Below are 25,602 nucleotides of genomic sequence, written 5' to 3'. Positions count from 1 at the left end.
ATTAACCCTCGATATTCGACCTTAAGTAAATTTGCCCCGTAGTGTATAAATAGCAATAAAAAAAATTTAATAAAATATTTTTCCAAGTGCATAACCTTGTATTTATCTACATTGAAGTTGGCTATTAGCAAATAATGTAATACACTTTCATAGGGTTTTTATGGTTAAGGACCAGTAAGCAGTAACCAAGCAGCAGGGTGTAATGGTGGTAAAGATGGCCTAGACCATCAGAGCTTACAGTCTAAAAGCTAAATACACCTCCAAGGAATGTGGAATGTTCAAATATGTGTAAGTTCTGCATATTCCTGTATACCAATGTGGGCAGGTAGTTTTATACTAAGCACTAAAAATTTGCAAATTGGAGAGTGGGGTTTTATGACTTCCTCCTTTTTAATAGGTAGCAGCTGTGTTATATATTCAAACCTTTATTAATGTTGATAGGACATTGGTTTGTGTGTTGTGGCTAGGTTGACAGATGCGTAGCTCACACCAAACTGTGTCTAGATCCACTAAATGTCTGGTCAATATTCACGAAAGACCACCTTTTCCGATGTAAGACAGGATTTGCCTGGGCCTTTCGACACGACAAAAAACTTTAAAAAGTAGGCTGCGTACAGAGAAATTGAATAATATGACATTATTGAGCCCTATAGCAGTTTTGACATCTCATCGAAAATGATTCTTTTGGATGGCACCTGACTGCAGAATCTCAAAGGTTCCATAGACAAAAGAAGAACAGGAGCCCAGTGAACATATCTTTAAAATGACACCATTTTTTATATTAATTGTAATTTAGGAAATTTTTTTAAAAGAGAACTAAAGCATAACTAAAGAAGTAGTTAAACATGTTGTTACATTATGTTTTGGGCTTCTGTACCAGCCCAAGACAATCACAGCCCTTTAGCAGTAAAGATCTGTGTCTCCAAAGATGCCCCAGTAGCTCCCCATCTTCTTTTCTACTGATTCACTGCACATGCTCTGTGCTGCTGTCACTTACTGAGCTTAGGGACCCACTCACAATATACAGTACACATAGAATATAAATATAACAATATAAGGCTGATTAGTACTTAATACAGATACTTAATACATGACACCACAGAAACGAGTGCAGTTAGAAACCAGAATTTAATTATCAGCCCTGTAGCATCAGCTTATATTACAAACAAACCTAATTTTCTAATTAGTGACGACCCCTAAGCTTAGCTTCTCAACAGCTGCTCAGAGCCCACTGAGCATGTGAGTGTCACAGACACTTTCCAAGATGGTGACCCCCTGTGACAAGTTTGAAGTCCTGGATCATTGCTGCTATTGACAAGCTGAAACTTTAGGCTGGTGAAATAAGGTCATTATATAAAATATTGCATTTTTAGCCATATATTCACTTGCAGGGTTTAGTTCTCCTTTAAAGCGCACAAGAAGCAATTCTTCATACCTTAAGTCTACTAAAAAATCAAATCAAAATACTTTCAAAATCCTTGACTTTAGTACACTTCGTTATATGTCTTTACTTGTGCTCCCATACTCTCCATTTCATAGGGTTTCGTAGGGTTCTAACCAAATATTCTGCCTTTCTACCTCAAACACTATCTGCCTGAAAACAGTTTTCCTTGTGGCTTCTGGAATTCCTTTGTAGAGAACTCTCCTTTAAAGTCTTCAAACGCATTTAAGTCCATCCTCTTGGAGGGCGCAGTATCTAGTTTATTCTTGGTATTTGCCCCAGCATTGTGAATTGCTGTATTTATCATCTTCCTATTTGCGTTTTAGTTACATGCATTAGATTGTAGTCTCTGCAGCACAGGACCCCCCCCCCCCATCTTATACTTCTTACCACCTGCCACTTTAATAGGGGATTATATATTTACTCGTACAGCTGATTGCCCTGCATGTGCCATGTATGTATTGTATTAGTGGTGTATACACAGCCTAGAACTTTAAAAATATATCCAGATCAATAATGATGAATTTTTGTGTGGGTATGTGTTTTGTAATTAATAGCTGTTTCCATTGGCAGGTGGTCACCTTATGGTACAGAGCCCCAGAAGTCTTACTTCAGTCAAGTTACGCCACGCCAGTTGATCTTTGGAGTGTTGGCTGTATATTTGCAGAAATGTTTCGGCGAAAGTAAGTCATATTTACTACATGGGATTTTCATTCACTCGCTGAAAGTAGGCATTTTTTGCTTTGGCTGGACACGTGTTTGGTGTCTATGTGATAACTATGCATCATTTTATGTTTTTATTATTTTATTTCCATGTGAACTATGGCAATGTTCTTATGTTCAGAGTAAGGTTGCCTTTAGAAATCATTGGGCACCAGGGCCGGACTGGGACTAAATAGCAGCCCCGGCAAAAATATCGAAGCAGCCCACACATATATGCGTGCTCTTGTTTTACTTATACACGCATCTTTTATATATGTATATATAGATATCCTTATCATTTACAGTAGGGGGTATATTGTCTCTTATAATACATGAGTGATACTCAGATTTCCCTGAATAACTCAGCCTGCAGCCTTGTGCCTTTATATGGTCACAGAACAAACCCTCAGTGACTTCTAATATCCTTATCATTTACAGTAGGGGGTACATTATCCCTTATAATACATGAGTGATACTGAGCGTTCCCTGTATAACTCAGCCTGCAGCCTTGTGCCTTTATATGGTCACAGAATAACCCCTCAATGACTTCTAATATCCTTATCATTTACAGTAGGGGGTACATTATCCCTTATAATACACAGGGGGTACTCAGAGTTGCCTGTATAACTCAGTCTGCAGCCTTGTGTCTTTATATGGTCACAGAACCCCTCGGTGACTTCTAATATCCTTATTTACAGTAGGGGGTACTTTTTACTGTTTACTGTGTAAAAGCTCTTGAAGTTACCAGGAGCTGCATCTTTGCTGCCCCTGGTAACTAGTGGGGTGCTGCCGCCTGAGGGGAGTTTCTCAACTTACCTCATTGGTGCAGCACCCCTGTCTTCACCCACCAGTGCCTTAATACAGCACTGGGTATAAAAGGCTGATAAAGGCACTAAATCTCTATAGTTTATTTATCAGTATGTATATATATATATATATCCCTGTAAGCATAGGCAGAGGGTGATTTTTTTATTTGGGGAGTCTAAAGTTAACAGACAAACTGAAAAGTTATCAACTAATGGGCATGCAGGCTAAATGGTTTTAATTACTGCATAAGTCAACCATTCACATGTCAGTTCATATGTTTTCATTATTGTGCTTCAGCACATTAATCAAAAAGCAGGATTTTTTAAATACATTTTTTGTTCAGTCCCCCATGAGCACAATGTTTTTTATTTTTATGTACAGGTAAAAAATATTCCAAAGCATACATGTAAAATACTGTGTAAAAAATCAATATATGTTGCCAAAAAACATATATGGTGCCTAAATATATAAATGCTTGTTATTCACTGCTTCTAATACGTTACGTGCAAAAACCATCATGCTACCCCAGACTTTGCTTTGTGAACTTGTGATCACTGCTCCAGTTTTATTGCAGCTCTGGCAAAGAAGGATCAGTGCCCTGTGCAGGAGTCCTGTGTAAATCTTTATCATCAAAGTTCTCTCGGAATCTCAGAGATCTGGTCTGTTACACCAGCCGCCAAGTCTGTGAACAGGCTATTGTCATTATAGACACAACAAGAAGGAAGACTCGGAGAGGGAGAAATATTTATTGCAAGCACAGGTCACTGATGCATTTGGAAAAGACTGCTTAAAGGAAGGGACCTACCAACGTGATGGTTGATTGAATATTTGCAAAGAACGAAGCGATCAGCAGTTGCTCCTGTGTGTCCGTGCTCCCAGCGTAAAATGAGTTCGCAACAGCCCCTCCCTCTGGATCAGGGAACTAGTCAGTAAGGCCGCATGTTACAGGATTTATGATTTATTTAGTTCACAAGGGGTTTTTTTTGGAGTGGCAACGTGGTCCACTTTGTAGGCCGGCCCAGCTGTGAAAAAAAAAATTTTGTGCCAAAATGGAGCGCATAATCAAAGCACTAGCAAAGTGTTAATTAGGCAGCGTGCGGCCCATTTAAGCGCAGGGCAGATCGGCCCCTCGGGCAATTGCCCGATTGGACAGATTACCAGTCCGGGCCTGTTGGGCACTATACACCAGCCTGGCTATGGCTCAACCATGCCTTTTTACAGCTGTGCATCCTTTCAATTGTATTCAAGGGTCCCCTACTGGCACTGGATCCCTGACAGATATCCCCAGTAATGGTGGCCTCATCCTTAGTGTTTTTTGTAGTTAGCAATGGAGCTATGGAATGTACCTTCATTATAGCTAAGACTAGAGTGTTGCATGTGTTGATGACATTACTGAATCCACCACACTTTAATAATCTGAGAGACAGCATTATGCTTTGGGAAATCATGGTGCTCCATGCACCAGTATGACCAAGGCCGACCAACAAAGCATAATGCAGATAATTTGGTAATCAAATGCGGACAATGCATAGAACAATGGAAGCAAGTTGCATTTACTGGCCACCTGTCTAAAAGCAAACATCTTATTGGTTGCGGACCAAAGTTGTCCTTTTTATTACATGTGGGTGTTAGTCTTTATTTTGTGTCAAAACATTTATACCTCTCGTGCCTAGAATTTGAACTGCGGAGAGGCATCAATTACCCTAGCAACAAATGGACCTTATGGAAGATCCTTTGATTGTATTGTAAGCTCTTGTGAGCAGGGTTCTCTGACAGTCCTAATTATCAAATAAAAATTAGTTGAAAAAGTGAATAGGATAGGTCCCATAACACACTAAGGGGCAAATTTACTAAAGGGCGAAGTGACTAACGCTGGCGAAAATTTGCCAGCGTGACGTCATTTTGGTACTTCGCCGAATTCGTTGGCATAACTTTGCTAGCGAAGGAGATAGACTCTAGCGCTACTTCACACTCTTACGCCAGGCGAAGTTTCGCTCTGGCGAAAGAGCGTTACTTCACAAATTCACTAAGATGCGGATTTTACTGAACGTTACCTCTTGTGCCAGACTTGCCTTCGCCACCTCAGACCAGGCGAAGTGCAATAGAGTAGATAGGAGTTCCTCAAAAAATAGTTGAACATTTTTCTAAGTCCCAAAAAACGCTGGCGACTTTCATTTTTCGGGGTGATAGGCTGCAAATTTTTTCCCCCTACATTTCCTAACATATGGCACATTAACTATACACCGGGCTCATGTGTAGGGTAATATAACAACTTTATTTTCTTTTATTAAGGTTCCCTGGGCTTGTGTAGTGTAATGTATTTGCTGCAACATATACGTCCATACAAATTTAACTTCCCACTGTATGCAAATTAGCCAACGCTAGCATAACTTCGATTTGCTTGCCGCAGTAACGCTAATGCAACTTCACCAGCGTTCGGCGCCCTGGACGCAACTTTGGATTTTAGAAATTAGCTTTGTCCTGGCGAATCTACGCCTGGCGAATTATCGGAGGTTGGTGAATTTGCCCCTAAAAGTTAGTATAAAGGTGAACATTGCCCCTTCCACAGTTCAGATTCCTGTACAAGAAATATTGGCCTGGGTGCTTTATCTACCTTCCTGTAATTCCCATGCCTTAATATAGTAGTACAGGAGTAGGTAGGCGGACACAGGAACCAATATAATTTTTTATTCTGCTAGATATCTTGCAGAAAACTATATATCTCTCTGTCTGGATAGATAAAAATAACGGTATGGCACAATGCTTTAAGAGCAAATAAGTATTCCTTGACATCCCAGAAGAGCAACGTTTTACTAACACACTAACACATGGGACCTGCAATTGAAAATACTAGCTAGTCCATTGTTCCCCAGTTCTACACAAAATTGCATTGCAAAATATGGTAACTCACTGCAAGTACATTGGATCCTTACTGGGCCCACTTCACTCCAGAATCTCAATAATTTCTCCAAAGCATGCTATTCAATAAAAAAATATTTTATTCACATCAGTAGTTAAAAGACATGTATAGTAATCCCTCTAACGCCTAACGCGTTTCATGCTTACCCAGCACTTAGTCATAGGCAGAATCCAACTAGTCTCTCTTATTTAGTTCCTTAAATACTAGCACATATAGTCCCTCCCCTTAGTAAAACCAATCACATACATATGTTACAAATGCCATGTATCATCCAATGGACTACAGGCTTTGTTCAAATACAATGATCTATATGTTAGATAATACATGTTACAGGGCATATACGAAAGTGTAATTCACAAAAAGTCATAAGAAAATATAATTAAATATAGCAAGTCACATCAAATGTGTAATTGAGGCCTAGTGGCAACCTGGTCTGTAGGTGAAAGATCCAATATACCTCTCTTTTCTTTAATTTCGTCAGGAGGTCACCCCCTCTAATACCTGTCTTAATTTGTTCTATCCCTTGTATAGAAAAATACTTCACTCCAGGGCTACATTCCCCGTCCCTTCAAGACATGAAGGGCTAAGGGCCAGGTCCCATTAACAACTTACCCTTAAACAAGTGCAATTAATATTACTTATATATTATATTAATATTAACCTAATTTTTGCCTATTGTTTTCATGGCAAATACATTATGGTTTGCAGGCAAACAATCTGTTCAGCACAAGACCTATTTATTGTATTTGGGTTATACTACACCTTTAAATATTTAGTAGACACTTTTTTTTAGTAATAACTTCACCCCTTTAACATTTTCTAATCTGCGGTTGGGTTTGACTGTTATTCTATGTCCCAGGCATTTCAGCTGTGGGTTTTTTCCCAAGCTTATATGTGTGCCAGTTGGGGCTAAGCGTTGTGGTTAACACAGCCATTGGCTAACCAAAGATTCTGAAAGCTGCCACTAATATGAGCAGGGAATGTGGCCTAACATTTTATTTAGACATTGCCTTTGTTTGTATCTGGGCCTGTTACAATTGATGAATTAACTAGTTGGCTGCTTGTTTACTGGCACCAATTATGACAAGGACTTTAGATGTATGGTTGCCAAGGTATTGGGGTTAGTAAACATTTCTTTGTGTCTTTCATATGAATTTCCAGAACACAGTAAAACATTTTACCAGGAACATGGTAAACTAGTAGATGTTTATGCCGCAGTCAGGCTAAAAGCAAGAGTCTTTCTTCAAGAATCACATGGGAAACCCAACAAAATGGCTGCCACCGCTCAGTCCTTTGGGGAAATCGGTTTGCACACAATGAGTCAGATACAATTCAGTGAGAAAAAGTTTTCTCATGGTTTATCACAAGAAAAGTCATGGACGAGATTCAATTTTAGGAGAAAAGACATTCCCCATAGACTTCTTTTGGGTTTTCATGTGATAAACTATGAGATACGGAATGAAATGGTGTTAGATAGATGCCCTATAAGAATGCCAGGTATTGGGGGCTCCAAGATATGAACAGACATAGAGAACCGTGGGAACATTCTCAGTAAATTAAGAAGGAGAGCTTGAGTAGAGGAAATACTCGTATTATTTCTCACATTGTTCATTAGACTTTGGGGTAGATTCACTAAAGAGCGAAGTGGCTAACCCTAGCGACTTTTCACCAGCCTTGCCACTGCAGGGACATCAGCAATTCACGAAAAGGACCAGGCGACTAATTAGCTAGCGAACGGGACCGTCTGTAGCTTTCATTCGCACTCTATCGCCAGGTGACTTTTCGCACTGGCGAGCAATCATTACTCCACAAATTCACTAAAGTTTTGCATGACATTCTCTATAGCACTGTGCCCATCAACATCATATGACACCCACTATCTTTTGCTTCTGCGTTGAGACATAAGCAAGTATTTGATGTCAACATGGTATGTGAGCTCTTATGATTGGGGCAACAACTGGATTGAATAGAACAAGAGTGTAAAAGGGCCCGGGTCAATGGTTTTGCTCTGAGACAAGTTCCATTGGCCATTCATTTTTTTACTCCATTGCAGCATTTGCATTTGGAATTCATGTAGCACAAGCTGGCAGATGTACACAACAGAGGAGCATGTTAAGGAATTTTCATACCATACTATCTAGACTTAAGGCTGATAAAAGCTGCAGACAGACCGAGTCGGCAGCTTATTGGCCTGTGTGTGGGGGCCATCCGACGGGCTTCCCCGATCAATATCTGGCTGAAAGTCGGGCAGATCTCAACCGGGCGGGTTAAAAAATCACGTTGGATCACGGCCGCCAGTCTGCCATCCTTTTACCCAAAATAATTGGTGTGAATGTAGCACTGATCTATTACTAATAACCTATTCAGGAACCCTGCTAATTCTAATTATACCAATTTAGCTACTTAGTGAAACATGTTAAACAAAGGCAAGTTTATTGACAGATTTATAAAATGTCTTTTTGTCTTTTTAAGGCCACTTTTTCGTGGAAATTCAGATGTTGACCAATTAGGAAAAATCTTTGAGTAAGTATAAATATGACTGCAAATATACAGCTTAATAACAGGTGCAAAAGGTTCAATGTTAGCCCAACAGAATCCGGCTACTTATAACATTACCAACCATAGGTTCCTACTAGTCTCTTGCATCCAATGCAAAACCAGCCATGCAGCAGGAGGTAAGAAGCCACAGCCAAATGAAAGACAACATGAGTATTTTTGGTTGGATAGTCTTATAGTAGAAGCCCTGTACTTAGTGAGCTGTGATCAACCATGTGGATTAGAGCCTGGGAGTGATGTTTGTACACCATACAAGTATATATATAACATAGGCTGTTGCACTGGAACAAGACACTGGCATTTCATCCTCACAATCTGAATTCCTGGGCATGGCACTATTTTGACCTACATTGTCTCTACTATAAAGGCCTATGTCTCTAAAGAGTGCTGATAGCTAGGATGATTGCTGACTATTTAAGCAAACAGAAACCTAACTATTACACACTCCTTAGTGGGCCATGCTAGGAATTTCAGCCAACATTAGTTCTGGGGGGGGGGGGTCACATACCAGTGATTAAAGAAAGCATCAGTACCCCTTTAAAAAAATAATTTGGGGTTCATTTTAATCTTTACTGCTTTTCAATCTCTATTTTAGCTTGTGTGATTGCTGTTTGCACACTTTATTGGCTTCTTTGTACCCTATAAATGTCTCAGCTCTCCCAGCTAACTTGAATTCCCTATTTTTCCTACCAACCTCAATGCTAATGCTTCTGTCAAACCATAAACATTTGGCTTTGTGACTTCTTTCCTTGCATACAAGGGCACTACTGACAGGTACGTTTGTTAAGCAGCATGTTGATACCATTCCATTTTCCCATCTTATTTGTTGCCCATACTATTTTGTTTTGTACTTGCAATAGCTATTGAGCTTTCATTTCTGTTCACTATTTACTTCATCATGGGTATTTGTATCTATACTCAAGCACTTTTAGGAAGAAATCCATTTCAAAAAAGAGCAGATTTTTTTATATTCAATTTTGAAATCTGACATGGGGCTAGACATTTTGTCAGTTTCCCAGCTGCCTCTGGCCATGTGACTTGTGCCTGCACTTTAAGAGAGAAATGCTTTCTGGCAGGCTGCTGTTTTTCCTTCTCAATGTAACTGAATGTGTCTCAGTGAGACATGGGTTTTTACTATTGAGTGTTATTCTTAGATCTACCTTGTGTTAGGGAGCTGTTATCTGGTTACCTTCCCATTGTTCTTTTGTTTGGCTGCTGGGGGGAAAAAGGGAGGGGGTGATATCACTCCAACTTGCAGTATAGCAGTAAAGAGTGATTGAAGTTTATCAGAGCACAAGTCACATGACTTGGGGCAGCTGGGAAATTGACAATATGTCTAGCCCCATGTCAGATTTCAAAATTGAATATAAAAAAAATCTGTTTGCTTTTTTGAGAAATGGATTTCAGTGCAGAATTCTGCTGGAGCAGCACTATTAACTTAGTTATTTTGAAAAAAAATTCCCATGACAGTATCCCTTTAATCAGCAAGCTCTTAAATCATCTGACATACAATGCTGCCCCCTAGTGGTGATCTGTAATCACTAATATTATTATTATAGTTCCTTTACAAAAAGTCAGCATATTCTGCAGTACAGAACAGATATGGGATCTTTCATCATGAATATAGATAATTTCAGATAAGTGATCTTTTTTATAATTTGGATCTTCACACCTTAAGGTTGCTAAAACACTGAAACATTAAATCAACCCAATAGAATAGCTTTGCCACAAATATTGATTCATGCTGCTTACTTACCATCAAGTACAAGCTACTGTTATTATCATTATTACAGAGGGAAAAAGGAATTATTTGCTTATAACGGTCATTTTTTAAAATTAGAATTATTTTCTTATAATGGTCACTATGGGACATGGCCTTCTTGTAATGCAGAGCGTTCTGGATATTGGGTTTTCTATATTTTATAACATGAGCAAAAATATAGGACCCATGCCTTCTGAGCCAATAACGTAAACCAATCCCAGAAAACCATATGTTTTTGTTTCCATGTGTCTGTTGTTTCTCCACTGTGCTTATTGTCTGTGGTGGAGGAAAGAGCAGGAGCAAAGGAAGGGCTTTAAGAGCAAGATCTCCTTTCCATGAGCCAAAATGAGTGCAGAATGTAAAATATACTATGTGTGGCAGGCTGAGCCTTTAATCCACAGATCAAAAATTCTACAATCTGCAGTAATCTGAGGTACTGGCCACCCAACGCAATAGATACTGATTTTGATTAAAATAAACCAATTGCAATAAAGAAACAAAAACGTAATACAATTCTTCAACTAACAAATGAAAAACTAACAAGTTAATTATCTTTGGAGCAGTTCATTTTTTATAACCATATAGAGAAATTGAGAAGGCACTTCTAGGAACCAATCTTCCAGGCAGACTTTTCAATTAAAAAAAGTATTTATTTATTGAAGAGCACTAGGACACAGCCTAACGCATTTCGTATCAACAGGATACTTAATCCTAGGCTCATAGGCTCACAGTGCTTTTCAATAAATAAATACTTTTTTAATTGAAAAGTCTGCCTGGAAGATGGTTCCTAGAAGTGCCTGCTCAATTTCTCTATACGGTTATCTGCTCCCTCAGCTGAAGGTTCAGGGCGGTGCACCTGGACCCCTTCCATAAACTGGTGAGTGTTTTTCACTTTGAGACCTAAAAGATTTATTGCATATACCCATCAGTGTTCATGATTCTAATTCAGTTCATTTGTCATGCCCACCACCATCTCTCCCCATTCCACCCACACTAGGACAGCCAACTATCAAAGTCCATCTCTATTCCATATTGACCACCTCCCCTCACTAATCCCACTAACACCTAATGGATAGCCAGATTCAAAGTCTTTTTTCTGTCCCAATTGGCTTCCATTCCCCTCCACCAAACCAAAATAGCCACAGCTTCTCCCCAGCTGCTCAGAGCCCACTGAGCATGTCTCAGACACTTTCCAAGATGGTGACCCCCTGTGACAAGTTTGAAGTCCTGGATCATTGCTGCTACCATATTCATTTTTATCGTTTAGTTCTCCTTTAAGAGTAAGATTTAGGCTGAACAGGTATTTGATGTCTTATATTCTATATCAATATGATTTAGAAAGGACATTATTTCTGCTCTACGAATTTGGTAATGGCTGTTTTCTCTCCCACAGTGTTATTGGACTCCCAAAGGAAGACGAGTGGCCCCATGATGTGGCTGTTGCAAGGGACGCCTTGCATTTTAAACAGCCTCTGCCCATTGAAAATGTTGTTCCAGATATAGATGAGCAAGGCAAGGACTTACTTATTGTAAGTGAAAGGATTTCATGCTACTGTAGCTGCACACTGAATTCATTTGGAAGGAGCTTTATGACATAGATATTTATCTCTTAGATGTGCTGCTCTTGTTGCTGGAAAGGCTAAACAAGCTGTGTTGAGGTATATTGGTTACCAGTCCAGAGTCTCAGTGGGTACCAGTTGCCTAATACATTTATTATTGTTTCCCTTTTCCTAGAAATGCTTAACCTTCACTCCAGCCAACCGCATCTCTGCATCAGGCGCTCTGTCCCACCCTTATTTCCACGATTTACAGAAATACAAAGACAATGTAGACTCTCACAGGCCAAGCGGCCAAAAGGGGGTGGATAAAGTTTCTGCTGGAAACAAGACCAATTGATGTAGGGGAGGCACATGGACACAACCCAGTGGATGTGAAACTCCTCACGGAACCTTTTCTATTCCCACAAGAATCTCTGGAACACTGCTACTGTTCCTCCAATCAATGCAAGCCAAGTGCAGCTTACTTGTTTGTTTTGTGTAAAATCTGGATGAATTCCAGTTAAAATCAAAGCTGCTGATTTTTTTTTTGCTGCTTACTTACAGTCCAGCATTGAAGCTGCCGTATCAGTTAGATGAAGTCAGCCACTGCCATAACAGGATGGACTCTCAATATACAGCTGCTAAAGCCAAACTGGCTACCTGCTTTTAGGGGCTTCAAACTTATGGGCCCTTAGTTGTAGAGAAGGAGATAAGTAGCTTGTTGATGACATATAGTAGTCAGTATAGTAGTCATTATGGGAACTATTATTTTATGTCAGTGTTACCCAACTTGCATCATTTTAATTGTTGAAGTGCAAATCCCAGCACAAAAAAAATAAATCCCTAATTATCAGAGACTTCAGCAGGACATCTAGTAAGTGTTAGTGACAAATAAACTAAATTAATTAGGGGTGTTTTTACACACTCACACAGATTTATCAAGGGTCGAATTTCGAATTGAAAAAAGGTAGAAATTCGAATTCAAAAAGACCAACTGAAATTAAGTCAAAGGTTTTTTTTGGGGTCGAATAGGTCAGTCTTCGATCGAGTAGGTGGAATTTAGGTTTCTATTCAATGGGAGCTGCTACATGGACAAAGAAATTCTATTTTCACATAAGAGTTGTCAAATCTGCAACTTCCAGCTGAGGCTGAACTACAGCTTTTCCAACACTGTTCACCGTCGGCTTGCTGGAAGATTTACTTCAACAAAAGATTTAGATGAGCACACAAACCTATGGCGAAAGCTGCTTCCTAGGAAAGCAATGTATTTTGAGCTAAAAAGGGTGGGCCGGCATTTTTACTGTATAATGCACCCCACCTATAAACAGAAGATACAAATTCCTTTTATGTGAATTTGTTTGCTGAGCAATGAAGATTCCAGAAGGTTGGTTTTAAATTAAGTGGGTATTTAGCCTTTCGTTAAAATGTTTTATGGGTTATTAAAAGAACAGCAGGGCATCATCTTTGCAATGTGCTGTTTTACAAGATATGGAAAATGCCTCAGATGTAGCAAGCAGCAAGGCAGCTCCAACGTTCTGAGACTTGTTCAACAGCAGGCAAGGTTTGCCCTATAAATCGTTTGCATTACCCCATATAAAGAAGAATGCTGAGCAAATGGAAATGAATGTACCATAATCATACTGACATAAATCATATTTGCTAACCTTCAAGGCAGGTAAATAAACCAAGGACCCCATCCGTTGCTTTTCAGGTGCTACAACCATATGAATGTGCTGTAACCTTCCAGTGGGTCCATAGAATGCATCCTTGCAGTAACATTAGCTTGAACTAGAAGGCCCTTACAGACCCCTCAGATTTCTGAGATCATGCACCATGATGCCAAGAGAGCACAAAGCTAAGTGGGATTTGGGTTTACTGTTGGGTACAGACATCATGGGGAATATTTATAAAGGTATATCCATTGAAAAGATGGTGTAAAAAGTTGTGCACAATGAATGGCACTCATATAAAGCTCTGTTTTAAAAGCCAATTACACCATTTATAAAGTTGTGCTTTGTTTCAATGTCGGGCTAATGTAAAAATGATGTCATTACTTTACAGACCTCAGACCTGTTGTAACCCATTGAAGTCAGTGGTGCAAAGAAATTGTGTCTTGAATAGGGGTGTTAAAGTGGCACAACAACTCCTCTTTTTACTCTAGACCAGGGATCTCCAACCCTTTTCACCCATGAGCAACATTCAGATGTAAAAAGAGTTTGGGAGCAACACAAGCATGAAAAATGTTCCTGGATGGAGCCAAATAAGTGCTGTGATTGGCTATTGGTAGCCCCTATGTGGACTGGCACCCTACAGGAGGCTTTGTTTGGCAGTACATCTGGTTTTTATCCAACCAAAACTTGCCTCCAAACCAGGAACTAAAAAATAAGAACCTACTTTGAGGCCACTGAGCAATAAACTCACTCTTGACATCCAAGGGGTAGCAGAGCAACATGTTGCTCATGTGCTACTGGTTGGGGATCACTGCTCTAGACTGTTACACTTACATTTTTACTATACAGCTTTATCACTGCACATGATTTTACACAGCTCACTGTGGTGTTAAAGTGACAGTTTGTGGTGCAATTTAATGTTTTTTACATACACCTTTATAAACATGCCCCTGTGACTATGTACTGCATGTACAAAGGAACATGCTACTACATAAAAAGAACCATGGTACTGAATACATATGATATACATACACAGGACTGCATTTATAGCTTTCTTATGGATAGAGTTAAAGGGATTCTGTCATGATTTTTTGGTGCAGTTTTTATTTCTAAATTACACTGTTTATACTGCAAATATTTCACTCTACCATGTAAAATGTCATTCCTAACCCAACAAGTGTATATTTTTTTTTAGTTGTAATATTAATGTGTAGGCGGACATCTCAGGTCATTTTGCCTGGTCATGTGCTTTCAGAAAGAGCCAGCACTTTAGGATGAAACTGCTTTCTGACAGGCTGTTGTTTCTCCTACTCAATGTAAATGAAGGAGTCACAGTGAGACCTGGATTTTTACTATTGAGTGCTGTTCTTATATCAACCAGGGAGCTGTTATCTGGTTACCTTCCCATTGTTCTGTTGTTAGGCTGCTGGGCGGGGAAGGGAAGGGGTGATATCACTCCAACTTGCAGCACAGCAGTAAAGAGTGACTGAAGTTTATCAGAGCACAGGTCACATGACTGGGAGCACATGGGAAACTGACAATATATCTAGCCCCATGTCATATTTCAAAATTAAATATGAAAAAATTAGTTTGCTCTTTTGAAAAAAGGATTTCAGTGCAGCAACTTGAGCATCACTATTAACTGATGCATTTTGAAAAAAACATGTTTTCCAATGACAGTATCCCTTTAAGTATACACATATTTCTTCATGCACAAACACATTGGTTCGGTACTCTCTAATTTTAGAGGAGCTTGCCTAGCAGCAATGTAGAAAACCAACACCCCCCATAATGTTGACCTAACCTCTCCTTTGCAAGCAAGGCCTACAACATGTACTAGCCCCTCCGGCACTGAAGCCCCTCTACCTCTTCACCATTCACGTTCAACCTCTGACTTTCCAGTTGGTGGCTCTTTACCATGCTTAGCTTTAAGTGCCCATCCCCCAGTCTCTCAGAACTGATGGAGACGGGAAAAGCACTTAATAGGTTAACCAGTATGTGGACTCTGCAAATAAGGCCGTCCTTATTTCCCCCATCTACCTCTTTTTGCTGGGAAGTGGAAACTATATCACATGTGGTGCTCTAAGTAATCAGTGGACAGGGGTTGGGATTAATGAAAAAAAAAGAATATCCTAAAAAGCCTAGTTCCTTTCCCTGATACTGTAAGTGAGGGTTCCATATGCAAAGGGAGAAGTCCCTGAACCCTTCTGTTCTCTTACTGCTTGTTTGTAATGTTCAGTATGTTCCCAGTGGAGTGATGTATTGCATTTAATGGCTGTCATATCGGGTGTTTCTGTTTGTGATGGAAGCCAAATGGCAAGTATTTATTGTTTTTTTACTTCTAAAAGAATCACAGCGGGAGGAAGAGAATCTATCATTTGCATTCATTATCCAGCCAAGGTGTTTTCAGATGATATAACCCAGAGTTGGGTAACCCTCTATATTTACAATTTAATATCTAGAGTTAAGGTGGCCATACACAGGCCCATAAAATCTGCCAACAATTAGGGGGTTATTTATTATAGTCCCAATTTATCTGAATATTTTCTGCTAGAAACTCCGATCAATTACACTCAGGTTTTTTTTCCGCTTATTTATTAATACATTTTCCCGAAAATTTACTTTGCGGGAAAAAGTCAGATTTTCAAGATTTTTTCCGATTTTTCATCCGATTTTCACCCAAAAACTCAGATTTTTGCCTGAAAACTTCGGGGTATTGCACGAAATACAGCACACATCAAAAAATCATTGGGACTTCTCCCATCGACTTATATGCAACCTCAACAGGTTTGAGGTGTCGGAATTTCAGATTCAGACTTTTCCATCCTCTGGGTTTAGAGGATTTTTTAGTGATTTTTGCATTGAGTTTAGTAAATAACCCCCTTATAGTCAGTTAAACTGGCCAGTGTATGGGGCCTTCCTGGTGGGCTTTCCTGATCGAAATTTGACTGAAAATTGGCCAGATGACGTTTGGGTAGGCTTAAAATTTCCCTCGGATTGAGGACTGCATCAGTTTGGCAACCTCACCAAATGAGTGTATCTACCAATATATGGCCACCTTTCGTATTGGTGTTTTTATTGCCCCAAACAGTAGCACAAATTAGTGCTACAGGAAGCACAGCACCCACTATGGTTTTTTGGGGGAAGACGCTAAAAAAACACACCCTTGATCAGTGCTGTAGCACAGTAACAGATCTGCATTAAGGAAATCAGTCGCCTCCAGTTAAGAAGGACCAGTAAAAATGGAAATAACAAAGCAAGTCCAATGTTGGGCAGTTGGGCACTATTGACATTTGGAGTCTTTGCAAGGGTTTATATAAATTGTATACGAGGACCTTTAGCAGACCTTTGTAATTTTTTTAAATTTGCCCCTAGTGCTGTAATCCATAATTACCACAGATATGAGCTTTTATTATTCTAGATATAGTCAGTAGTCAGAAGAAAAAGCTATTTGCAGATTGGCCCCATGTTATGGGGCTGATGTATAAACACAAGTGCTGTGCTATGTGCAAGTGCAGTTGCCAGTAACAACTAATCAGGAATTTATTTTGCTAAATTAGAATATTAAAGCATGGAGCTGGCTAAACCAGCCCACATATGTTTTATAGGAACCTGATATTTTAGACAGTCACACGTACTATGGCCATTTCTATAAGGAGCCACTTAAAGGAGAAGGAAAGTCATTTCGCACTTGGGGGTGCCAAATGTTAGACACCCCCAAGTGAATGTATTTACTTACCTGAAACCCCGGGACGGTGCTTCTATCAGCAGAAAACTGCACCGACCCGGGGTCATTCCAGTGAGCAGCCCGGAGCAATCTTCTTCCGACTTCTTCTTTCTTCAAATTTCCCGGGGCAGATGCATGCGCAGTAGAATAAGAAGGTTTTCACTCGAATGCACATGCGCAGCCGGGAGAAGCAAGAAGAACCCAGAAGAGGAGCACTCCATGGTGAATAAGTAAATACATTCACTTGGGGGTGTCTAACATTTGGCACCCCAAGTGTGAAACGACTTTCCTTCTCCTTTAAACATTTTGCAATCTGCACTGGTTTTTTTTTGTATGATGAAGCTATAGGGTTGCATCATTAACAGTAACCTAGTGTGTGTATTCTATAGTCAGCTGATCCCCAGTGATTAAAACCACTTACCTGTTACTCTGGGCCAGTGATCTTGTTTGTTGGGCACAGGGTTCTACTGTAGGAGCACCACTCCACCATCTTTATCTTCTTCCCCATTCTGGTAGAGTGAATTTAGAAGCAAAAAAATTCGATTTTCACACTACTGCCGATCCACACTAATCCTGGGGCTGAAGAGAATATCAAAGAACAGGAAGAAGTACCCTGTGCCTTTCAGCTATTATGAGCACCGGCCCAGCACCAGTGTCACATAAAATCAAAAAAAATAAAATCAATGATTATAACTTTACATCTCCTTTAACAATGTTTTTTTACATCGTTTTTTCGATCATTATACTATGTAAAAAAAAAAAAACATGGATAAACACAAACACTTTATACTGCAGGCTTCATTTGCTCCGATGCAGCCATGTGCTATGCTGCTGAAATCCGTATTACATAGAAACAAGTGCAATTTACAGTATGTATTAAGGATGCACCGAATCCACTTTTTGGGATTCGGCCGAATCCCAGAATCCTTTGTGAAAGATTCTGCCGAATACCAACTGAATCCTAATTTGCATATGCAAATTATGGACGAGAAAGGAAAAGGTGGGAAAAATTTTTTTTTAATTCCTTGTTTTGTGTCAAAAAGTCACGTGAGTTCCCTTCCCAACCCCAATTTACATATGCAATTTAGGATTCAGTTCCGCCATGCACAAGGATTCGGCTGAATCCTGCTGAAAAAGGCCAAAATCCTTGCCCGAATCCTGGATTTTTGTGCATCCTTAGTATGTATTATTTGTGATTAGCCATTCCTTTTGCTTCAGGGACTTTTTATAGTTATTTGTTACTAAATAAAATCCATGTGTCACTGGCAGCACCTACACAGTGTTTTTATCTGTGTGATCTAGCACATGTTGTCATACTGAGGCATATATACATACACACACACACATCCGGCAAGTGCTATGTGGCCGGGACACCAGGATAAGCATATGCGAGACATATATCTGGTGAATGTCTAGTATTCAGGACTTACATGTAGGGATGCACCGAATCCTTGTGCACGTCTGAACCTAATCCCAATCCTAATTTGCATATGTAAATTAGTGGTGAGAAGGGACATCATATGACTTTTTGTCACAAAACAAGGAAATAAAAAACATTTTCCCCACCTTTTCCTTTACCACTCTATTTACTTTATGAAGGTTCCCTGGGCTTGTGTAATGTAATGTATTTGCTACAACATATACGTCCATGCAGCTTTATAATTTCCCTCTGTAAGCAAATTAGCCAACGCTAGCACTTCGCTCTGATTGTTGAAGTAACGCTAGCGAAACTTCGCCTGGAGGCGACTTTGCATCCTAGTGAATTAGTGGTTTCCTAGCGAATTACGCCTGGTGAAGTGTTGCGATCACTGCCAAGCCGTCGCTGGCAAATTTTTGCTGGTTAGTGCATTTGCCCCTAATTGTTTATTTGAACTGGGCAATAACCACTTAAAGTGTCAGCAGACCTGTGTGCCATTGGTATTTTTCTATTGGACTATTGTTGGGAGGTGCCATGAGTTATTTTTTTAACTTTTAAGCATGCTTTGGAATAATTATTTAAAGCTATATGGTTATACCTCTGTTTGGTCACTAGAGGACTCCAGCATGCTACAATAAAGTTCACTGGGCTCTAGATTCAAGTTAATTTGATAAATTGTTGGGAGGTGGTCAAGCCTCTTCATGTGTGCACCAGGCATCCTTGTTCCGCCTAGTAGGTAGGGTGTGCGGGGGGCAACAACATTTGTATCTAGCACTTCTTCCAGTAAAAGTATAGGGCACTGGCTGTAGCTTCGGTGAGGGTGCTTTAACTTACAGTCCAGTCCCATAGTGCACTCTCTTTTGAAAACTTAGGGTGCATCTATAAAGGTTGAGGTCAGTATTCAGGTTTAATAAGGTTAATATGAGATAACAGAGTCTCCCCTTGATGTATGATCTGCCTATCACTGTCATGTGTTTTGAGTTTTCAACATCTCACTTTTAAAGATTTAGGATACAAGAAACGTTAATCGGATCGAACAAAATACAGGTATGGGACCTGTTATCCAGAATGCTCGAGACCTGGGGCTTTCCGGATAACGGATCTTTCCATAATTTGGATCTTCATACCTTAAGCCTGCTAGACAATCGTGTAAACATTAAATAAACCCAATAGGCTGGTTTTGCTTCCAATAAGGATTAATTATATCTTAGCTTGGATCAAGTACAAGGTACTGTTTTATTACTACAGAGAAAAGGAAATAATTTTGGAAAATTTGGATTATTTGGATAAAATTGAGACAATGGGGCAGAAGTGGCTAACGCTAGCGTCAATTCGCTAGCGTTACCGCCCGCAGGGACATCAGCAATTTACTAACGGGCACAGGCGACAATCTGCTAGCGAAAGAGACAGGCGTTAATTCACTCTGGCGAATGGACGTTACTCCGCAAATTCACTAAAATGCGGATTTTACTGAACATTACCTCTTTCGCCATACTTGCCTTCACCAGCTCAGACCAGGAGAAGTGCATTGGAGTGCATAGGACTTCCTCAATCTTCTCTCTCTTACATCATATTCTGTGAGTGGAAAATGCATCAAAGTCCAAAAAACCGCTGGCGTCTTTTCCTTATTTCAGAGTGATAGGCTGCAAAAGTCCTTAAAATTTTTTTTTTGGTAACCAGTTTCCCCCATACATTTTCTAAGATATGGAACATTAATTTTACAGTGGGCTCATGTGTAGGGCATTAGAATAACTCTATTGTCTTTATTAATGTTCCCTGGACATGTGTTTTAAAAAGTGAAATTTGTAAGTATATGCACCAACATTTAACATAAAGACGTCCATACAACTATAATTTCCCGCCCTATGCAAATTGACCTGAGCGCAAGATCTCTAGCAAATTTTCGCTGAGCAGAAATGAACGCTAGTGCATCTTCACTATCAAATGTTCGCATTGCCGAAGTAACGCCACCAAAAAGTCGCCAGCGTTCGGAGCCCACGACAAAACTCCACATTTTAGTGAATTAGCAAGTCTGAGCTTGTGTGCCAGCCCAAGGCAACCACAGCACTTTAGCAGGGAAGCCTATTGGGTCTATTTAATGTTTACATGATTTTCTAGTAGACTTAAGGTATGGGTATGAAGTTCCTCATTATAGAAAGATCTGTTATCTGGAAAGCCCCAGGTCCCCTAGAGGAACGCAGTTCTACCTCTTGCTTACCCCATGTATCTGGTGTTCCTGGCTTCAATCTCCAGCACCTCCTACTAAGTCAATAACGTATCTCAGTCATAGTTCCCTCCCTACTCATTTCCTTCCTTCTTTCAATTCTGTTGTTATTTAAAATCTGAAAATAAAAATTAAATGAAAATTAAATGTCATGGTAAAAAAAGAGGAATCTGACAAGGATTAGTTGTGATCTATCGCTCGCTTGACCATGTTATTTTGAAAATTGCTGCTTCAGAAACCTATTTGTTTTGCTTTGGGCATTCAAATCTTCTTTAATAAAATAATACATAAAAAAAATCTTTGTTTTTCTTTTTCCCCCCCAGCAAATAGCTGCTAAAGCCTGGGTATTCTAACGGGATCACTGTGTGTTCACAATCCTTCATAATGTCTTTCCCATCAGGATCGCCTTTCCAGCATTTCATCCCCTCGCTTAGCTGCCTTGCATTCCATAAGTTTTGTTACTTCAACCCTGCTGGCTGTACAGGTATGGCTTCCTTTACCCACAAACCCGTTATCCAGAAATCTCCCCATTGCAGAAAAGCCATCTTCCACAGACTCAATTTAAATCAAATAATTAAAAATTTTAAAAACTATTTCCTTTTTCTCTGTAATTATAAAAAGGTACCTTGTACTTGATCCCAACCAAGATATAATTGGAACAAAACCAGCCTATCGGGTCTGAAGATTTTGATTACGTAAAAGATTCGTTATCCAGAAAACCCCAGGTCCCCATGTAAGTCCTGAGTCCTGTGATATTTTGGTCTGCTCCTGAAAATCCTGTGCAAGTGAATAAAAACATGTGGATATTCCCTATGATGAATTGTGGTGAGCTTTATTTTTATCCATTGATACATTTCAGAGAAAAAACTCGAATCGAGTTTAGTCTAGTTCAATTAGAATTCAATTCAAGTTTTGAGTATGTAAAATTTGTGTGAGTTTTATATATCCGGGTTTTTTTAATAAATAACCCTCCGATCGAATTTTATATTCAAATTTAATAGAGTTAAAGAAAACATGAATTGGAAATTCGACCTTTGATAAATGTGCCTCTAAATGTTTCCGTTAAAAACAAATTACATATAAGGGCAGATGTATTAAGGGTCGAATATCGAGGGTTAATTAACCCTCGATATTCGACTGGGGAATTAAAATCCTTCGACTTTGAATATCGAAGTCGAAGGATTTTGCGCAATTCGTTTGATCAAACTATCCTTCGACCAAAAAAAGATAGCCAAGCCTATGGGGACCTTCCCCATAGGCTAACATTGACTTCGGTAGCTTTTAGGTGGCGAACTAGGGGGTCGAAGTTTTTTCTTAAAGAGACAGTACTTAGACTATCGAATAGTCAAACGATTTTTAGTTAGAATCGTTCGATTCGAAGTCGTAGTCGAAGGTCGAAGTAGCCCATTCGATGGTCGAAGTAGCCAAAAGTATTTTTTCTTCTATTCCTTCACTCGAACTTAATGAATGGGCCCCATAATGATGGTAAAAAATCTAAAGATGATCTGTGGGAGATTGCTGGTATTGATTCATTGGTAAAACCAACTGTTTTACTCAACTACAATGTCACTTTGGTGCCTCTGATGTGCTCTGTAGTGTTCTTTACAAACCAGTCCTACAACATGGGGGGCATATTTATGTTGAAACAGATCAAGTGTAAAATATTTAAACTACAGGCAGAGGTGTCTCCTTGTATATCCAAATTGGCAGTCAGATTATTAAAGGAACAGTAACACCAAAAAATAAAGTAATGAACTTGTAATGTACTTTTGCGCTGCCCTGGTACTACTGGTGTGTTTGCTTTAGAAACTCTACTATAGTTTAAAAAAATAAAGGCGTAGGATACACAGCAGATAACAGATAAGATATGTAGTATACTTATCTGTTATCTACTGTGTATCATGTGCTTGAATGGCTGCCCCAATAGCTGCACAGAGGCTAGTATATGCATTGTCATTTCTTAAACACACTTTCATTTTTTTTGTGTTACTGTTCCTTTTACATACAGTAAAAGTGAAATTCTTCCTAAGTTTGTAGGCAATAATGACTGGTTTCATTCTGAGCTAAAAATGATCATTAAAAATGCCTTTTTATTGGAGCTCCCCATAGGCCTAGGCCCTTGTCTGTGTTTTAAATGAGGGGTGGTCATGTCCTACTGGTCCCTGCCAGAAGCACAATAGAAAATAGCCAATCACAGCCCTGCAGCCAGGCTTCAGTTCCATATTAGGTCTGTCTAGCTTCTGATTTGATTGGTCCCTATCCTATAGCGTGGTGTGCTGCCTGCTCCCCTGCACATCAAGATAATTCAGCCAGCAAGAAGTAGAACACATGGAATGGACTAGTGGGATTTTGGGGAGAAAGATTGAATAAATCATCCCAAAACACTACTTTTTAAAGCACATTCCTTCTATATTTAAATGAGTATAATGTTCTGGCAAATTCTTGTTTTTAACACACTATCCCACACTCTCAGACTTTTCAGAAATCACACAGTTTTGACCACCCTCTGCTGGTCTTCCACAGTAGCACTGCTCCCTATGATTTTCAAATGAATTTAAGTTAAAGGAACATCAAAAAATGAAAGTGTAAAGGGATGAAAATATAGTGTTGTGTTGCCCTTCACATGTAAAATTGGTAATTGTAATATTTGCTATAGAAACACAACTATGTTTTTATAAACAAGCTGCTGGTGCACCTGGACCACACAATCAACTTGGTGAGCTATTTACTTTATTATTCTGGAGCACCACTTGATCTTTCGGTTTCGCAGGCATGAGGGAAGCCATTCAAGCACAGAATACACAATAGATTGCAGATACGTTTTGAAGGTCCTCATTGTATACTACATAGCTTATCTGCTATCGGCTGTGTATCCTGTGCCTTTTCTCCTTTTTCAGCTTTCAATGGCTGCCCCCATGGCCACAAAGCAGCTTGTTTATATAAACTATAGTTGTGTTTCTGAAGCAAATACACCAGTTTTACCAGTGCAGCACAACAGTAAATTATATTTTCATTACTTCAAACCACAATCATTTCTTTGGCGTTACTGTTCCTTTAATCCCAAAACTGAAAAGATCATGTATTTCAGATTCTGGCAGCACTGGGGAGTGCTATGGCTCTGAGCAGAGACACCCTGGGGTGTAACAGGGCAAGATTAGGGTTTAATGGAGCAGGGCCAAAATGCTTCACAAAAAAAACTATTTTGGAGGGGGGGGTAAGGAGTTGCAGAAGCTTTCTGCACAGTGGCACAATATTGCTGCAGCTTCTCTCTGTGTGTTGCCCTGTCTGTGCCCATCACTAACTCTCCCATACAAAATAATGTTGTGTAAGGTTTTAAAGGGGGTTGTTCAACTTCCAAACAGTTTTTTTCAATTGAGTTGCTTTTAGATTGTTCCCATGGAATAAAGACTTTTCTTCGATTACTTTCCATTATTTATTTTTTACTGTTTTTTCCAAAATATACGTTTGAAGTTAAATGTTCGTGTCTCTGGTGTTTGAGTCTGGCAGGTGCAGACTCTAAACTGGAGTATTAGTAACTATTGTAATATTTTAACAGCTGCCTGTAATGAAACCCAGAGAGCTCAGCAGGGACAAAGATAAGAAATGTATTAACTAAATGTATCAATTTAGAACAATTTACAGGGTCGCGGAACCCCACCTCCCAGAGCTGCTTCAGAAGGTGGAAAATCACACTTTATGTTTCAATATTAGAAAAACTGTCACATATAGAAAATAGAAAGTCATTGGAAAAAGTCGTCATTTCTGGTGATCTCTCTGAAAACAACTAGTTGTTTGAAGGTGAACCACCCCCTTAAGAGAGTCGCACAGACACCTTGTGGCAAATTCACTAACCTCCGAAAATTCGCCAGCAAAGGCTTTGCTCACAGCGCAACACTTCACGAGGCGTAGATTCGCCAGGACGCTAATTCACTAAAATTCAAAGCTGCGTCCAGGGCGCCGAATGCTGGCAAAGTTGCGCTAGCATTTCTGCGACAAACTAAGCAAAGTTGCGCTAGCGTTACTGCGGCAAGCGAAGCAAAGTTATGCTGTCGTTGGCTAATTTGCATACGGCGGGAAGTTAAAGTTGAATGGACATGTTGCAGCAAATACATTACACTACACAAGCCCATATGTTAGAAATGTAGGGGGGAAGCCGGTTACCCCAAAAAAAAATTATGCTCTTTTTCAGCCTATCACCCTGAAAAAGGAAAAGAGGCTAGGGGTTTTTTGGGCAAAATGTTCAATTATTTTTTGAGGAACTCCTATCTACTCTATTGCACTTCGCCTGGTCTGAGGTGGTGAAGGCAAGTCTGGCGCAAGCGGTAACGTTCAGTAAAATCCGCATCTTAGTGAATTTGCGTAGTTACGTCCATTCGCCAGAGCCCATAGTCGCCAGGCGTTAGGGAGCAAAGTACCGCTAGAGTCTATCTCCTTCGATAGTGAAGTTACGACAGTGACTTATTAAATCAGCGAAGTACCGAAATTATGTCACAGTGGCGAATTTTCACTCCCGCGTTAGTTCGTTACTTCGTCCTTTAGTAAATTTGCCCCTATATATGTTGCAGGTGGAGAGCTTACCCCTTTTATTATGATCACCAGTGCATCAACATTTCAGGGGGTTTAACCCTCCTTTCGTCAGGATACAAATATTTGTGCTACCACAACATTTATAGCATACAAGGTAGTGATGTGCGGGTCGCGAATTTCTCGACACCCGACACTAACCCGCCCTCTCCCTACCCGCATCCGACCGAGCCCGCTGCTCCCCTATATTTATAGACCCGCGCCCGCCCGACCCCCGGGCCTCAGGTCGGCCGCACATCACTAAAGGTATACAG

At 39.8% G+C, this 25,602-nt stretch overlaps 1 protein-coding gene across 1 annotated transcript in view; it reads left to right on the top strand.

Annotated features, from left to right (window-relative positions):
* The window catches only part of LOC108719900 (cyclin-dependent kinase 6), a 63,156-nt gene extending 49,187 nt beyond the window's left edge, over positions 1-13,969 (top strand). Inside the window, exons 5-8 of the mRNA XM_018269182.2 lie at positions 2,015-2,124; positions 8,343-8,393; positions 11,582-11,717; positions 11,923-13,969. Of these exons, the coding sequence (XP_018124671.1) occupies positions 2,015-2,124; positions 8,343-8,393; positions 11,582-11,717; positions 11,923-12,084 (459 nt within the window). The 3' untranslated portion in view covers positions 12,085-13,969. The remainder of the gene's footprint in view (positions 1-2,014; positions 2,125-8,342; positions 8,394-11,581; positions 11,718-11,922) is intronic.
* The last annotated feature ends 11,633 nt before the right edge of the window (positions 13,970-25,602 follow it).

The sequence above is a fragment of the Xenopus laevis genome, chromosome 6S (genome assembly GCF_017654675.1).
Source record: "Xenopus laevis strain J_2021 chromosome 6S, Xenopus_laevis_v10.1, whole genome shotgun sequence".
Taxonomy (NCBI): domain Eukaryota; kingdom Metazoa; phylum Chordata; class Amphibia; order Anura; family Pipidae; genus Xenopus; species Xenopus laevis.
The sequence above is the reverse complement of the archived record's forward strand: the minus strand, read 5'-3'. Positions and strand labels throughout refer to the sequence as shown.